Source organism: Lepisosteus oculatus, chromosome 6 (genome assembly GCF_040954835.1).
Source record: "Lepisosteus oculatus isolate fLepOcu1 chromosome 6, fLepOcu1.hap2, whole genome shotgun sequence".
NCBI classification, from domain to species: Eukaryota; Metazoa; Chordata; class Actinopteri; order Semionotiformes; family Lepisosteidae; genus Lepisosteus; species Lepisosteus oculatus.
Genome location: NC_090701.1, coordinates 11,429,264 through 11,448,390, shown reverse-complemented (window position 1 = coordinate 11,448,390; position 19,127 = coordinate 11,429,264). Strand labels below are relative to the sequence as shown.

General features: G+C 36.2%; 1 protein-coding gene across 5 annotated transcripts in view; it reads right to left on the bottom strand.

Moving 5' to 3' along the window:
• dpp6a (dipeptidyl-peptidase 6a) overlaps window positions 1–19,127 on the bottom strand; it is a 305,960-nt gene that overhangs the window by 60,378 nt on the left and 226,455 nt on the right. For all 5 annotated transcript variants that reach the window (XM_015354743.2, XM_015354745.2, XM_015354742.2 and 2 more), the window contains exons 4-7: window positions 17,244–17,338; window positions 13,548–13,622; window positions 9,661–9,713; window positions 8,101–8,182 (exon numbers count right to left, since the gene is read on the bottom strand). In XM_015354743.2, coding sequence (XP_015210229.1) covers window positions 8,101–8,182; window positions 9,661–9,713; window positions 13,548–13,622; window positions 17,244–17,338 — 305 coding nt within the window. The remainder of the gene's footprint in view (window positions 1–8,100; window positions 8,183–9,660; window positions 9,714–13,547; window positions 13,623–17,243; window positions 17,339–19,127) is intronic.

The window sequence follows — 19,127 nt, the reverse complement described above, 5'->3', positions numbered from 1 at the left end:
TAAAACCCGGACCGGATCAGTCTTCCAACTGGATCCAGATTTTTTTTAAGTACAATTCATGGAACAATGATTCATCTTTGAAACTATTTGGCAAAAGTAAGGATATGGTTAACAGGTAGTAGTGCAGCACTGTGTTTTATGATATCCCATACGCTCCCCTGGCATCAGAAGACTTTTTTGGTTTTGGACATTTTATTTCTGGAACATTCCACAGCCAAGATACAGACAGTTAAAGCGGGAGTCAGTAATTATCTAAACTAAATCATTATTTTAGTTTTTATATGTACATACAGTATCATTAATGTAATTATGGGCTAATAAAGTCTTTTTTCTGGATCAGATTTCCATGGGATCTGGACTGTTACAGTAAAATGGGACCGGATCAGACCTCCAACTGGATCCGGACTGCTATAGGAAAACCCGGACTGGATCAGTCCTCCAACTGGATCCGGACTGCTATAGGAAAACCCGGACTGGATCAGTCCTCCAACTGGATCCGGACTGCTAGAGGAAAACCCGGGCCGGATCAGTCTTCCAACTGGATCCAGACTGTTAGAGTAAACTGAAGTTTCTGCTGCTTTTTGATTGCATGTTAATTGTTAATTAAAAATAACTGTACTTAAGGACAATAAATGCTTAAAGGACTTTTGGGGTTGTTACTGAAGTACCAACATTTACGACTTCATTTTCAGTTTAAAACTAGAATGTTTAGATGAGAAATCTAACCCCTGTATCTCTTTTTCCCCACGGTGATTAAATATTTTGCTAAATTTGAACTTTGGCAATTCCAGTTTTAAAAAAAGTGGAAAAAGTTTCATTCTTCAGCAAAAATCTCAGAAAATGAAGCTGACACTGTGAAAAGTCTCTTCCTAATTTGAATTTGAATCCCATGGGAACAATTAATTTCGCCTGCTGCATACCTACAATATTAGCATCACCATGGGCCTTAGTGCACCTAAAATGTTACCCAAGTTAATGGTTAATTTGGTTAATTAATGGTTTATTTTTAAGCATACTTGGCACAGCTGACGTGGATTCTGACACTAGTAATGAAGAAGTTTCAAAATGCCAACTGATCCAACTCACTCGTTTACCTCAAGCATTTTTTTTAAAAGATTGCCACTTCAAGCAGCTTTGATTTTCATTACCTGTTACATTATAAAGAACTCACCTCCTGCCCTGTCTTCTCATTTCAGCTCCTTGAATCTCGGCATAACTTTATTCCTTCTTCTTTTTCTTGTTGCACACTTTCCTTTTTTTTTGAAAAACTAACATTAAATATAAATTTCTCCAGGGATTTTACACAACAGTGAACATCTTCAACATGGTCTCCAAGACTCCTTCATTGCTAATGGTGTCATTCCTATACAGTATCACCTTCCAGGATAGTGGAATATTCCCAAAGTAAAGTATAATTATTCAGATTGACGTCAATAGACATTGAATATTGGGCATGCATCTCTAACCTTGTCATATGTAACTCACTACATTGTAACAGAATACTGTACCTACAGATGATCTGTAATATCCAATCACAATCACATCAACAAAATTAGATCACATCAAAGTCTGTGTACTGACATCAACAAAGCTTTCAATGAGGGTAAGTGACATTTGGGTAAGATTCAGAAACTGAATATTTTTGAGAAAACAAAATTGCTTAAAATTGAATTATTGCACAGAGGAATTCACATTCATAATCTTTCATGGTCACTATCCAAATTCATTTTAAGACCTACAGTATTTTCACTCATTTCCTCTGAAATTGGGGTCAAATTAATCACCCATTACTTCAGATAATGGGGAAAAAAAGGAAATGAATTTGGTTGTTAAACATGTAAATCAGCATATAATAATGTAACAGTACAAGATTGTTTAGCCTGAGAGAGTGGTAATTATATTTATCCATTAGTTTACTGTATATCTTAATATCCCTATATCAGAGAAAGAAGAGCAAACTAATTTAGTTTGCATTATTACTAGTCAATTTACAAAAACAACAAAAAACTTGAAGCAAAATTTCAAAGCAAAAGACCAGGCTTCAAAGTGATCCTGGCGAACAATCTGTAAATATGAATAGTCTAGAAACAAGCATCCTTAATGTCTAGTCCTGACAGTATGAAAGGTCGTCTAATTTCAGAGTTTCATCAGACATCTGGTGCGGATTTCTTCCAACAAATAAATAAAGCTTGTGTCATCAAGTGAAAAATGAGAAGATGGAATGATATACATAATGCAGACAACTTATTCAAAGCTGCTAGCTGTTTTTCCATTTAACATGGAGAAACATAATATCAGCAGAATGATGATTAAAACATACAACTCCGTCTTATTCAGTTTTTTTTAGTGGTTGACTAAATGTCACTAACACACAAATGAATGATTAAGAGAAAAAGTCTTTATTATCCCCGAGGGGGCAATTTGTTTTACAGTAGCAGTGCTGGTGTACAGATGGACAGGAAAAAAAAAACACGACAAGAACGACAACATACATACATAGGAAATCAAATGTTCAGTAACGATATGGATACAGGTATGAATGAGAACTTAAATCAATTGGTTTTGGAGTTGGGAAGTCAGTATCTGCATTCTAATTTATACAACCATTTTCTAACTGCTTCCTCCAATTCAGGGTCCCGGGGCCCAGAGTCTATCCCACTAAGCAACAGGTGCGAGGCAGGATAGATGGGGAGAACTTACAAACTCCACACAGATACTGCAGCACCCCAAGTCTGGGATTAAACTCAGGGCCTGGGAGCACTGTTACCACAGTACCACTATGCTGTTCATAACTAATTAATACAACCACAACATGGAGTATCATGCAGTTCCTATTAAACGTATATACAGACCAATGGAAGGAACAAATAAAGTTTTTTTTTTTTTTTACTGTTACTTTAGGTATCTGAACTTATTGCATTTATTGACACATTAATTTAATATGAGTAACCTCCATGCTCAAGTACAAACGCAAATTAAAATAATTCGTTTTGTTTACATTTGCAATGGCTCTTGGTGGTATACTGCATGTTGCTGCCTGATTTAAGAGTCAGAAGCAACACAGATGGTGATGTAAAAATATATAATGGGCTGTACATGTCAATCTTTCACAATTCACAATTGCCCAATTCTGTGAGACACCCCCGTTATGTCTGAAAGCACACCAGTTGAGAAATTTCATAGCTTTGTGATGGGAGCATCATCTAAGAAAAACATCTGCCTCAGTTTAATTAGGCAGTTCTCAAACATACAGTACTTCCTGAGAAGGAGAGTATGAAATTTAGCTTCATAGTGTTACAATGTACTGTAAACATGCGCCACTGAATATAAAAACCAGATATGTCTACTTATACTTTGATGAGAAGCATGTATGTTGTACAAATGGGGATTTTTGTAATGTAAGGGGTGTCTTTCAGCAGTGACTATCCCAAAGATAATCTGCTTCATATCTAAAGTAGATGCTTTTATTTGATGTCAGTTTAGTTTTCTTTGTCCACAAAATCACCATTCTTTAATTTTCTAATAAAGTACTTTTGTCATCTTACATAGTTACCCCTAATTGTAGGGGTAATGAATGAAAAAGTATGCTTTCACCTTCAAAAGCAGTCACATTTACAGTCCAATTTGGAAGCACAGCCACTCAGATAATAATCCAAACCTCATCAACTAAATACAAGCAAGCAACTGCTGCACCTAATGGAGTTCTGGGCAGTTTCTGGATAACTTGTCGGCTTGCAATTATGAAAAATGATGTTCAGCATCAAAGTCTGGCTTTATTTGTTGCGTTACTCTGATGTGAAATTAACTTGACTACAATCAAAGGAATCTAAAACTGGCTACACCATCCCCATCTATCATGTACTTGGATACGCTTTTGAAAAGCAGTCCCACAGATCTGGCTTTTCGAATTGGAGACTCCAAATGTACTTTTTTTTTTACCACTGCTACCCACAGATAGAAATATACAGTACATTCTGGGCAATTGTTTTGCAAAGTAATTTAAGATGTACTTCACCTTACTAATGACACAGAAATGACATAATTTAGCAGTGTCGATTTGAGAAATAGGTGCAGTATAAGCTTTTGGTCAGAGCTCAATTATGACAGAGGGCGAGAAAGGATTACCCACCAGACTGTTCAGAGTTATATTCCCTAGAAAGTTAGTAAGACGTGTGACCTTAACTGTCTTTGCTTAGTACAGGACACTAATTTGATTAAGTTTGTAGGTCACTGATGCACTCAACAGCCTCCTCAAGTTGTTCAGAGAAAGCAGCTAAATCCCTGCATTTTATTACCCACTGTAGTATAAGCCAAGGACCGTACCTTCACCTTTCTTGTGCATGATTACAAAAGAAGGAGAGGGTATCTACAGAAGTTTAAACAGGGTCAAGTGTGAAAGAGAAGGAGCAGGAGAAGAAGGGCATTTACAGTACATCCATAGGAAAGATGTGTGACCGAGAGGGAACATACACGGAGAGGAAAAAGTGCACAACAGCGCTGAACATTAATTGCCTTACTGCAAAAGTGTCTTGGGCACAAAAAGAGGTTGTGGAAGTGGATACTGCTCATGTGACGACTGCAGGAGGAGGTATAATATAAATTCTCCAACTCACTGACTGTGAGAAATAGCACAGTTCACAACCAAGTTCAAAAAACAAAACGGCCTGCTCTATTTTTTGCGTGCTGCTACAGTATGTAGAGAAAGAGAGGAGGTAAGGGCTCCTAAGAAAATGAGTAAAACACAAATCCTTCTGATGATTTAAGAACACAAAGGTTACAGGCAAGAAGAAACCACTCAGCCCATCTACTCCATTGGGTAGTTATCAGCTAAGCAAACCAGGGATCTCGAATCTCACATCAACCATGGTGAACCTACTGTAGTACATTTTCATTCTTTACTTTCAAATGATCAATATCCAATCTGTATCTGAAACAGAAGTCTGTTTTGTTTTGTGCAATTACTATTGCTATTGCAGCTGCACAGCTGGTCTATAAATGATAGGCCTCTGATATTTTTTATACAACCAAGAAGATTTCAGCCTTGATTACAGATGTATGGAGGGAATGATAAAGCTGTTCAGAAAAAAAGAAACTTCAACCTACAGAATTGATAAAGACATCAAACCAACCTATGGAGAACAATTTGACCTTTGAATTGGTGCAGAAAAATAAAAAAAAACATTTGAAATAGCTTGTGCATCTGCTGAATGTAAATACATCACACATATGCCTTCTACAATGCATTTCTACAAGAAAAGTACAGTGAGAATTATTTACGATAGTAGATGCATTTCAAATAATGGAATATACATTTTTATGATCTTAGATTACATTAATATCTGCTTATGTAATCCGTTAACAGATATAAAACAAAATGAATCTAAAACTATGAGCAAATCTATTCTATTGATGAACTTTTATTAATCAATTCTTAAAATGTACAATAAATGAATGTTATTTTACAGTGAAGCGCCTGCATAACCTTTCTGAGACTAGTTCTACAGGTGTAAGGTTTTCCTTTCAAAGATCTGCACCTTCTTAATGGCAGAAACACAATGAAATATTATATAAAGTGGATTCTCCTTCAATTATTCAACAAAAATGTACTTGTATTTATTCATCCAGTAAAAAAAATTACAATTAAACAGACCCTAAAGGACCCGGCAACCACAACACTGTTCAAAACACAGGTATCACAATCCACCTGGATGTTAGTACAAGTGATTATACCCTGAAGTAGCATGAAACAAACACATTCCAAATTAACAGTAGTCAACTAAAATGTTGATACAGAACGCTCCATGCAAATTGAACTTTTAGTGACCTAATGGTACTTGGTAAACCGAGCAAGTAATATCTGCTACAGCTTTCTTAGTTTGCAATTCCCAGTTTCCTTAATACTTATTTACAACGCACTAGGGATATCATTTCACACTTGGACGGGTACCACGCCAATGATATTGCTTAAGGTATGCAACAAAAGAATGCTGATGGAGGTTTTCATTTATTACTGAGCTACTGACACGGCACAAGGCATGTTTATGGAGATAAGAAAAAACCCTTCGGGCTAAATTGTTATTAGAATTAGAATATACTGAAAATTGCACATGATTGTCTAGAGAAGCACCTCAAACTGGAACGGTGTTGACAGTGGTAGAATTATAATCTCTTTCAGTCAGTGGGGGAAAAAAAAGGACTTTGAGAAAAATATTTGTCTTTTTGTTAGAATACTCTACGGACTGTTCAAACCATTTGATGTACTTCTGCTATAACACACCAGGAGAAGATGAAGCCAGTTGTTAATCAAATGATAAAGGTCACCGAATATGAGGTTTGTATTTTTATTAGAACAGCATTTCTGGAAATAAAAATTGACTAGAAATTAGGTCACTCCCAGAAGTGTCAATTGTCGATTATTCTACAATGCAAAGAATAAACAGCTCAAAGTAAGGCTGTATATTATCTATGATGTGTATTAAGTTAATAGTATTTTACAGCTTTAACATTTTAAAAAGCGTAAATATTTTAACTTAGATTACACCCTTTAGTTGTATTGCATGTTTTTACTTCTCACATCAGGGCGAGCACAATCTCTTGCTTCATTTGTTGCGTGATCCAGCGTCGCCGGGGGGAAAGCTGATGTAAACGCGATACGTTACTCAGACCACACTGTTCTTCTCCGTTTTTTATCTTCCAAATCCAGCCCGTAATCCGCGCTCTTCGTCCTCAAACTACCCAAAATCCATAAATGAACACGGATCCACACCATATCCGGGCCGCAATCCGTAATTTTTTCTTTCGCGAGTCCGTTATTCTCTAATCCTTTCGTGACCACAATCCCAGCTCCTCTTTCTCCTCCAAACCGCATCCACTTTATCAGCTTCCGCGCCGGCTCACCGCTTCCAGGGCATTTATATTGTTTCTTGATGCGGCTCACCTGTGTCTCATTGTTTCGCTGAATAGGCCCTTTCCATAAGCGGGTCAGCTGGTTCTTCCTGGCGGCCATTTTGCTCAGGTGTGAGGTCCGGACATACCTGTTATGAACGATCCTTCTCCGGGTCATCTTACAATAGATACCTGGACTGTAAGCTTTCTAAACTATTTTGCTTTGCTTCATGATTGATTCACTCTCCACTTTGAATTTTTAATTTTGTATAAAGAAAACAGAATGTATAATGAGATAGAATGCACTTTGTAATAAGTACATATGAAAGAACCACATCTCACAGTAACTAATGACAGATTTTTAATTGTGCCTTCAATAGTGTGCACACACTGTGAATCAAGAATACTTTTAATGAAACAGAACTGTAAACTTTGAGGTGAGTTTTCTCAAATAAATTCATGCAAAAATCCTTTTATGTTAGTAAGGTTCTCTTTACAGATTCAAAACGTTTTTTAAGCTGTTTCATATGACTATATGCTTTGCTCTATTTCAATGTCCCAATAGTGTTAGATTCTCAAGACAACCACAGTGCATTTAGGAGTCTAGACAATAGTGCCAAATTGTGTGATTTGTTTCACAAAAGAGAATCCTGCAGTCTAGCATGACACCTGAAAACCTGAGCTCTGTAAGTAACATGTGTCCCCAAAATTCTGCTTAAACTTGTTCCTGTTTCTAATACAGAAAGAGGCACCTGGCCTAATGACCTGATGACACACAGCATCTGTCATGGGGAGCATATGTTCAGCACTGTAGTGAAAGGAAAGACAGGATGAAAAACAGCTAGCTATTCCCAAATGGATTATTTAATGGAGAAATTGTTCTTTGTAATGTGATCCCAAAAGACAAATGAGCATAGGAAAGATACATCTTTGGTCCCAAAACAGCATCGTGGGTCCAGAAGAATGGAGAAAAAAAAACTAGCTCATTGTAAAAAGCAAGGCAAGGCTCAGTGAGCCACAAAAAGAGGAGAACATGGCTGCAATTTGCAACACCTGTGATGCAAATACAGCGTACAGAACACGGGCATTATCCATGAATTCAGTAACCTTTAAGAGAAACTCAAAAGACACATATGCATATCGAATAACATTGTATTAATACCACTGTACTGTATGTCTCTGTTAATGTGCATTGAGAAAAAAAAAAGTTCTTACCAACTGATGCCCATGAGGGCCCCACCCTGCATACTGGAGCTGAACGTTCTGAACTTCAGGAGGGTTCAAATTCTTAGTTTTCCTGTGGGAACACCAACGCAATGTTTTAAGATTTTAGATAGATCAATCAACCTAGCCAGTACCTCTCTGGAAGGTGGAGGGAGAACGGACCACCGAGAAAAAAAATCTGTGAAACTCAGGGAGTGCAAGTAAACACCAGCCACGAGATATTCCAGCGTGGCCTCAAGGCCCAGAGTCAAGACCTGCGTTGCTGCAGAACTGCAATATCGGCCACATCACTGCAATACTCCATATTGATAGTATGGTGTATTACCTAATACTGTACATAATAATAGCTAAACGTTTGCCCAAGCAGCTGTGTTCCATTTGCTTTGAAGAATTAGTTATACAGAGATTAGAGGAGATATTAGAAACTCTTCATTGCTGATCTCAAGAGTCAAGTTGATCCTGAAGGGCAACAGTCTTGTTACAATAGCATGTTACAATAGAAGCTTTAAACTGTTCCTGTTTAAGGACCTGGAAATGATGTTTTTCGGTAATTATCAGGCGACTGGTCAAATTAAATCGTTCAAAACCCAGCTGGAACCGGAACCACAGAAAGCTCAGTGACCGTTTTACCCAAGTTTGCGGTCCAACCCCCACCCCCAGGCCAAAATGAATGAATGGATGACCAATACTCTGCAATACCTCTAAAGTACACCAGGTGGCAGCACAGTCACAAATGTGCATTCAGTTCTGCCCAGATATACAGTAAGTACAAATCCTATTAAAAAGTAGTGTATTTTCAAAATTGTAAATATATATGATATGTTTAATTAAAACATCAACCAAATGTAGCAAATCATTCTCTATATATGAGATTTAAAATGTCTCTGTCTCTGTAATGTCCTAATTCATACTTAAAACATATATTTAACTGATTTTGTTACTCCCCTCAGAATTGGCTTAATAATTTTAGGACATTTTCAGAATACAGTTATAAAAATCATATTGCTGGTGGTCACCATTCAAATGGTAAGGCCATTGAAAATTCTTTAACTCACCAGAACTGTTGATGTACAGTAAGATCTACAGTATCATGTTTTATTTACTCATGTTTATTAGTGTTTTTTTCTAAAACAAAACCAAGGGAAGAGATAATTATCTAAATGGTACTCAAAAGCTATTATGCCTTCAAAACTAACAATACTGAAACTTTTATACATGATGACAACATGCCTTGAATATGTAAAGAGAATAGGGCAAACCAAATTAAAATGCGAATATTTGGGGTCTGCATTGTAAACCTTTCATTTTTCACTTTTATTGTAGTACCATTATATACCATTGTCACTGAAGAGAGCCTTGATGCGTTACATTATTATGTCACCTTGTGTGATTTATGATTGATAATATATGTATTAATGAAGCTCTCATTCTTCAGACTAATGATTAAATTTAACTATGTGCAATACTGAAAACTGTAAAATAAACCATTGTTTTTCAATAAGAACATAAACAAATACAGTGACAATAAAGCTGAATTATAGGGACACTTACCCATAATGGATCTCACATATAATATAGTATGCTGTAAAGGAGTGCTGGTAAACCTGCAAGCAAATAAAAAAACAAAACATTTACTGTTCCAATCAAGAAAGGAGACTTTCCTGTGTCTATGACTGTTACTCTTTATTAGGAAGTTGTATTAATAGCAATTAAATGTACTATTAATTTGACTTTTTACTATTAATACTGCATTTGCTTCTCTGATTCAGTATTGCAATTTTGGAAATCCAATCAGCGTGATTCTCATGCAACAGTAAGAACTATGATGCAAAGTTATCATTTTCAAGCATATTCTCTGTACTTAGAAAGTTTTATTTAATATCAGCAAGCTGATAGTGGCACATCTGATATAAACCTTCTGAATATTATGCAATGAGGAACTCAAAACAGATGGTATTCTTCTTTTGTCTCTTTCACAAATCATGTTGGTTGGGTCCATACTATTCAACATGTGATAGTTTAAAGGAAGTATCCATTTGTGAAATAATGTTTGTCTAAACCTGTATGTACCCCTGTAGCTATTAAGCCTAGATTTAAATTTCCACAGTAATCATATATCACATCTCGACTGGATTGTGAGTGTTCAACTGCACCTGTTTGGAAAAGACCCATCACGCCACAGGGAGAAACACACAAAACATGTGAGCTACAGCAGTAAACAAGGCTTCGCACCTAAATGCCACGCCTAGAATCCCAGAGGTTTCCTGCCTGCCATTTCCAGGATAGCAAGGATGAAATACAGTGGAGCAGGCCAGGAGAAAGGCTGTGAAGGGTGAGCAGAGCACTGATGTAGCGAGACTCAATGACAGTGGAGGGTCACAGCTGTCATGTGAATAGTGTGCTATCCATCACGACCGAGGGAAAGGCAGCATTTAAATCCTCTGTGGTGTCATCTTTGAATCGCGGCATTACTTTCCCATTTAACATCAAAAACTGTCATTTTTTTTTTACCATTTTGTTATTAGAGACAGAGCGGACCAAAGTTTTGCAGACCTTAAATTATTCCTGCCAGTCATGTTGCCTTTCCTTTATTAAATGAAGGCACAGCCAGAACCCCCCTCTCCATGCTGGCTGTTATGTGCTGCCACTTAACTGTGCACAGTTTGTGTAATTGCAAGACAAGGTCAACCATTAAAATATCCTATATCTTTTCTTCAAAGAGCCACTACTGTGGACCTTGAAGTTTGTCCTGCTTCAGGCTGATAGAAGACGTCAGAGCAGAGTCTGTTTACCTCCCACAACATTTTATAATGGTCTGAAATTTCACTGAAGCCCAACCTGCTGTGACAGAACATAGTCAATCTAATTAGTTTTCATTTTTTTAATGCATGCGTGTCCCGATCTAATGATCACTTCAGCTACAAGACTGTACAGAAATTGCCACACCTTGTAAAAGGAGCCACATTAATAATTATATCCATGCTGTGAGAAAAAAGAAAATTTAACCTGTAATACAGTTTAATCCCACATGCACTCCTCAAGGAAAGCACCTGGACTCTGTGTCACATATTGTGTATGTTTTTGTGTATGGGATTAAGATAAATAATATATCAAACATGCATGAACTGAAACTGTAACGTCAGCCTCATCAGTCACCCATTCTCTTTGCAGTTAAGTAGATGCCATTTACCCTTGCTTAGGATAATCACAGTGCAAATGCTTAATTGGATTAATTGATGAACACACTATTAATCACTTGTGCAATACTTTGTGCATATAATTACAAGAAACAAATGATTGCAGCTGTACCTTATGATTCAAATAATTGAATCTTTTAAACACCAGTTTATTAATATACAGCATATAACACTTATTCTGAAATAGTCTCCTAATGATTCAACAAACAGTAAAAATCCATTAGAATGTTTATGTATTCTAATTTCAAGGAAAGCACGATGATGGCAACTTCATCCTCCATGGTTTAATTATCTGTTAATATTAAAACAGATATCAATTTCAATCCTGGAGGGCCACATTTATTCAGGTTTTATAACAGTGTTGCCGCCTTATTGCCTGACCTCTTCAAATCTTTGAATTTTGGGCCTGATCAATACCGGGATGGAAGACCTCCAAAGAAAAGGAGTAAAACAAGCTTGCTTCTGCCAACCCTGTGGGTGGACCTGTGGTAGTTTTCCCTCTGGACTGAAATTTTCAAGAACCAGTGCTCCAGCAAGATGACAATGGAAACTGTGCTTAACACATTAAACAGATGTCCTGCCTACCTGCTCATTAAAAGCCCATGGGACTGTACACAAATGTAGGGATGTTAACCCAAGTGTCCTGGTTAAATTCTACTTTTGGCATCCAAAATTCTATTTTAAAGACACCCCTTAGATCAACCGATGAAAGGGTTTCGTAACCTAACGCAGCTGCTGGTGCAAAATGACTATGGCGCATCACCCAGATGGGTGAAGTGTGTCCCTCCTACATGTAAAGAGCTCTGGAGTGAAACCACGATGTTATGTAAACCAATTAGTTATTTCAGAAGTCTTTAAATCAGCAGTTCCCGAAAAGCCGGGAAAATGTGTTGAACCGCCTGAATTAAGCCAATAATTATTTCAATTACATCATAAAGAGCTATGCTGGAATCAAAACCTCGATCACAGGTTTATCAAATGATGTGCCACTTTGTTGTCTCACAAAATGTGTGTGCTGACTGTAAATCCCAAATGCGGACTGGTAGAAAGTGCTCATGCACGTTGCTACCAACTGACATGCAGTATTCAGAGGTGTGGATATCTTTGTACCTAGTGTGGCATTGGAAGGGACAGTGAGACACAGTCATGGCCTGGCCTCAATTCTCTCTGATGAGGTGGGAAAACAGACTGAGCCATTAATCATCTACAGTTCCACAGTCCTGGCCTATCAGAGGATCATGCAATAAGACAGAAGGACACTACAGCACTAGAAAATGAACAGGGAAATACAGGTCTTTGCTGCTCCAGGGTTATGGGAAGGCCATGTCAGCCAGAATCTGGAGAAAAAGAACCTGACTGAAAGGCACCAAGGAAAGTCAGAGTTATTATTTTCATTGATAAGAATAAAAATAAAGGTTTAGATTTTCATTCGGTTTTTATAAGCTGTGATGAAACTATGATGAGGTAGGAATTTGTTCATTCTACAGTATTTCATTAGATATTTGCTACGTTGTACAAAATGATTGTGTACTTCTGTTTTCTAAATATATTTTGGTTTTTGAGCACCCAATTTAATATAATTACATGAGGTGTTAATTGACTGACAAATGTCATCTGGTAATAACAAGTAGTAATCAGATACTACCAGATTACTACCTAAAGGAAAAGTCTCTCAACTATTAATTTTGAGTATTTTACATTACTCATCAACGATTGCTCTGGTACATGCAGTAGGTACATTTCCCATTTTATTACTTACATACCCCAATTAATTTCTTGCATTAGTGGACATCTCTATACTATTACTGCTACAACTTACTGTACAGTACAGTACCTACTGTAGATGCTATCTCAACTACAGGAAGTGGTTAACCAAACAGTAGCTGCAGATGCTTAAGATGAATGCAAGAAAGAGAGGCTTACTAAACATATTTATAGCTTTTGGGAAATGTCGTCTTGGATGATAACACTTTAGGACAGCTACAATGAAGGGAATCTTGTTGTTGTCAGCCCTCCTGAACCTTTGTTACAAACTCCATTTATTCTTCAACATTAAAAGATTAATCAAAGCCAGGAAGAGAAAGGAGAGCTTGTGTTTGTTATTTTAAAATTCCATTGAACTTTTTGCTATTGCTAAAGGCAATCATGTACAGTACAATATGTTAGACTACCTTGTATTAATACTGCAGGTACCCTTCCAATAGAACAACATTTAATCATTTTAGAAAAAAAAATACTTACAGGTACAACATTGTATGCAAGCAAAGCATATTTCATATCTGGTGACACTTCATACTTGCTGGCTTTATACATCTCCTGCAAAAAAGACAAAGATGAGATGTTTAATCATGCATTACATTTTTCCTAATGCAGATTTCAGGTTCCTATTTTAAAATGACAGGTTTTGACATATTGCCATCATAAAGGATGTACACATGTGACAATTAATCTTGTCTCATATCTTGAATTCATACAAATGTTGTTATGCATGAACAACTATATCTCTTCAAACTAGAAATTAACAGGATTTTATAAGCACTTAAAAAACAGCCAAATAAACTAAAAGTAACTGAAGATTGCAGTCAAACACATACTAATACATTGTCAATACTGCACACAGTAAATACTTCATAAATTCAGCATATTGCATAAAAAAGGTTAACATGACCACAGTACAGTACATGCTTAAACATTTATGATGATCAGATACAAATGCTGGTCAGATCTCTCTTTTCATACAGTATAAAATGCTCTCCTAATGTATTCATAAACCCGATTAAGCAGGAAATATAAACAACAGAAAACACAAGAATCACATGTATTCAAACCCCTGTAGTTAGCATTTTAAAAATACACCTCTGGCACTGACTACTGTCTCCTGTAGCGTGCTATGGGGATTCTGGCACTTCAGAGGGAAAAATTATGAACATTTGTTTATATAGAATTGCTGGACTTTTTTCAGACACTCTGGGCTCTGTTAGTGAAAAGCCTTCTTGAGTTAAAGTCATGAATGCTCCATTGGACTCAATCTGGATATTGAGATGGCCAGTGAAGATAATATCTAGTTTTGTGTGCAGCTAGCCATTCCTTTGTTGATCTGCATCAACTTCTTGGAAGGAACAACCAGGTGTTTGGCCCAAATGTCCTGGTATATACTGGAGTTCATTATTTCACGTTCCTGACAAGGGGTCCAGGATCTGTACAAACCAACCCTAAAATCTAACACAGTACCGTATTTCATAGTGGGTATGAGTGTTTTGTCAAAATGATCTTCATCTATTTGACATGAACATCATCTTAATGAGCATGCCAAAATAGCTGAATTTCATGTCATCTGTCCATAAGACATTTCAATTTGACATTCATGCAGGAAACTTTGAGTGGCCTTTTCCAAAATCTATCCTGAAGATTGCAGCGTGCATCGGATATCCCCAACTGTTGACTTAATAACAGTAATGACTCTAATAATGACTCTACAATGCTACTATGATTAGAGTAATAACATTATTAGACATTTTTAAGACAGGACTTCATTCAATCCTTAATTAATTCCGCTTTATGAAGTTCTTTATTCCTGCTTCATCGGCAGTAGAAAGAAAATCTGGAATAAAACTGGATTTTAAGAGAGGTTTGATTGGGGAACTGTGCACATTTGCAGACTGAAAAGAAACTAGTATAAATGAATTCCACACTGTAAAAGTAGAATGAAGAAAAAACACTGTTGAACCTCCTGTAGGTCTGAGCTCAACAGCTAGAACACTGCGTTCTTTCTTTCTACTTTTTACAGAATTCAAAGTTTCTTCGAAATCAGGCTCATTAATGCAAATTCCAATTGAAATATTGACATATTGCAGCCCAGTGTGATTTTCATTCAAAGCTAAATGTCAGACTTTGAAGTCTAAGGAATAAAATTCAAAGTTTTTAAAAGCTATGGAAATGTACCATTAGCAAATCCTCTAGACGATTTCCCTAACAACTAATTACACTACAGCATGCCAATGTAATACTACAGTACATATGAAACAATTCAAGTAGGTTCACAGCCAAACGTTGTGTTTTTCTATTCTTTTCTGCATGGAATAAACCTTAACTTTTTCCATATGAAACAACTTGATTTTTACACAAAAGCTGTGCATAACAAGTGATTTGAATTACATACAGTATACACATTTACATGGTTTCTCTATTTTTTTCCAAGAATGTATATGGTATGGAATCATAAATAAAACTAAAATGATAAGAGGTGAGTCTATTTTTTTTTTGGTAGTGTCAATAAACAAAAAAAAAACATTTACTAGCTACATACTTGTTTCTCTCCAGCTGGAGCTCAACTGTAGACTAACACCGAGCAAGAATAGTACAGTATGGACACTACTAATGAGCCCCAGTGAGGAGGAAATTAATTTTGCTTTCAGTATTTATGAGCCTGCTGGAAAAAGATAATGAAATCAATGGCTGTGATTTTGCTTATCATATATAATTATATATATAGCATGAGAATTAGGTTAGAATGCAGAGCTGTTTCAATGTGTAAGTGCCAAAGAAATATGCAGGGGTTACATTTACATTGAAAAGTATAAAGAAAAAACCCCACAAAACCTGAAGATGTCTTCTTTTCTTACTTTTCAGAATAAAATTAACCTCTGCTTGTTCCTATAAAATTTATCATAAAATTTATCAAAATCATAAAAGGGTGCTGATGCACAATGAAAATGCAAGTCTTCTTTTTATATCAATAACTCATTGAAAGCACATACTGTACAGTATTATATTATGTACATTGCAAATAATGAGGACAAAGACTTGTTGATTATTTAAGCTGGTCTATAAGGAATTGCTCCTATTGGTAAAAAAAAAACTGTTTATAAAAATCACAGGTACTCAATGTTTTGACTTCAAACTGTGAGTTGAGTTAAAATGGCCAAAATTAGCTGATTAAGAACCTGTTAAAGTTGCCATTCACTACTAGGGATCATCTGATTGTGACAAGGTAGCTTGTCTGTGAGAGATGCTCCTCAGGAGAATCATTGCATCAGTAAAATCAGTTGCTTTCTGCCTGCTTAAAAAAAAAGATTGGTATGCTTGGGGGCCATTCACGAGTAAGATGTTGACAGCTGAGAGAAACTGCTGCTTTCTCTGGCCCAGAGAACATCTACAATGGATGAGTTGAGTCTCACAAAACATCTTTTGGGAAACAGCTGAAACTGGCCAATCTTCATCAGCTAGCTTCAGTTGATCATCCCAAAGAAGTCTATACATTAATTTCTATGTATTAATGTTGTTCATGTTAATGCTCAGGGAGGTCATAACCCAAAGCTCTGGAACTCTACCCTAAGGATATCAGAGTCACCTTCCTTGAGCTCTTTCAAATCTAGACTCAAACCCTTCTTTTTTAGAAGGGCTTTTATTTAACTGGTTCTGTATGTCCCTTAGCTTTCCTACTGCATTCCATTCCCTCATTTACAATCTCTTCTCATGTGTGTATTTTTTGTTCTGTAAAGTGCTTTGAGAAGCCACTTTTAAAGGTGCTAAAGCATATGAAAACAAAGTTTATTATTATAAACACACTAACTTTGTAATATTTTCACGTTTGAAACCAAAAATTATTTAATTATTTCAGCTGTATTGGTGGTCGCATTTTCTGTGATTTTGCCTGATATTTCGGATTAAAACATTTGAAATGAATTCTATTACATAATCATTGTATAATAAAATATATATCATGAGTTTATCTTTATGTACGGTACAGTAACAGTGTACAATAACAGTGGACAGAACATAAACTTCAAAAACATGGTACTGTATGGTAAGCAACTCGGTATTATGGATCACTTCCTTCCTTTAGAATAATTGACTCTCAATAGCATGAGGAGTGTTCCAGTATTGATCCTTTATTGTAATTTCTCTTTTAAATAAGCTTTAAAAACAAACACTTACAAATTGTTTGTTCGATATTAATGTGGCATTTTCTTTTGTCTCCACGTTAATCTTTTTTACGTCACCATCACGCGTGCGATACAGCACCTCCTGATCTGCAAAACAAAGGAAGGAGACGGCAAAGGTTAATGTGATATGTTCTCGGAATAACAAGTCACAAGGGGAAATCATGTTTGGCAGGAGTAAACAACCGCAAGAAGATTTTAATTGGTATCATTTCCACGCACACTCTATTTTTACTCAAAACATTTTGCTCACTCTAAATAAAGAATCCCAGTCAGACCTTTTGTTTCCTGCACGTAAATAAAGGGGAAATATTTTTGGTATTTAGATTATCCACACGTAAGCCTATACGTGAAACTAAAAGAAAAAGAATGTAAGAATTTCAGCAGAGCGTCTTTGGTTTCTGGAGAAAGTCACGTTTATTATTGATGCCTTGTTTAAATGCCGCTGATCACCGTATTTTTCGAACATCGTTGGTGATTCGTGGGCAAAATATACTATTGCCAGTGAAAAATGTTGGGGATAATTTATTTTAGGACATATTGTATTAATCAGATATGAAAAGTATTGATAACATAACTGCCCAGTGCATTGATTCTAGATAACCCAATGAGTTAAATACAAGTGTAGATTTTTGCTTTGTAGGAGTCTGTATATGATAGGAATGAATACTGTTTTGAATAATTTGTCAAAAGTGGATATTATACCCTTTTCAAAAAAATAGTTTAGGGACCAACAATATGGTTTATTGTACCATTACTTACATTAACTTTATTAACCATACAGTTTGAAATAGCAAAATGGTTTTGAAAAACTACTGTACCATTTTAAGAAATTCTATAGATAGACTTGTGCATTTAAAACATGCATGATCCGTGCTTTTCAAAATGGGACGCTAAAGTTACCTTTTGACTTTCATGAGACAATTGTAGTAGATGTAATGGTGATTAAGTTTTATAGCTTTCCATATGCATTTAAATGTCTTTCCCGCAGTTGGATTTATCTGAACACAAAGCAGTGAATTATCAAAGCTACTTTTGTCCTCTAGTTTGAACAAGCCCTTAATTAGAACTTTCAGATGCACAGTAGTTACATCCACCAAATCCAACCAAAAAATAATTTAATAATATGCCATTGATGACTAATCTTCTTGTGGCTACAGGCATTAAACAGTACAGAATGACACTAATACTAAAGGAATTGATGCATAAAACATGCTACTTTAAAAACCTCTAATCGATTCTCACAGGTCTTGCAGTATTGCATGACAAACAACTTTTCTTTAAGCATAAGGATGTTAGTGTATTTACATGGTCTGCACACTAATGTCTCAGATGTACTATAATTCACTGTATTTTGCAACCGAAAGACATTTTTAATGGGTAAAGCTATAGACTGAAGTTAATAAAAACCATTTTGAATGGAAAAGAAATGTAATTTTGGAAATGCTTTTGAACGACTTGACTGTTATCTTAATCATTTCTAATTCAGGAGTAGTACAGTGCAGAGAAAAACCGTCTCATCATACCACCAAATTATGCACACAGAATAAGATTGCGTGTAATAGTGAATGGTCGAGCTTTGTGTACATTCCATATGGGACACTCGTCAAAGACTTTGCTTGAGTACCAGTTTCAGAAGAATACATGAGGAGACCAGTCCTGTTGTTTTGCCCTTTAGGTTCAGGATTTTATGCAAGGGTTGAAACAGACACTCTTTGTAAAGCCCCAGGACAGAGAACTGATGACTGTCCCATGATGGAAGTGGACAGGATGAGGCTTCCTCAGGCCAACTCTGACAGGTTCCTCGTTCTAGCAGAAAAAATTCATGACAGTGGCTCAAGTGGGAAGACATGAAGTCAAGCAAGTCCTGGACTTGAGG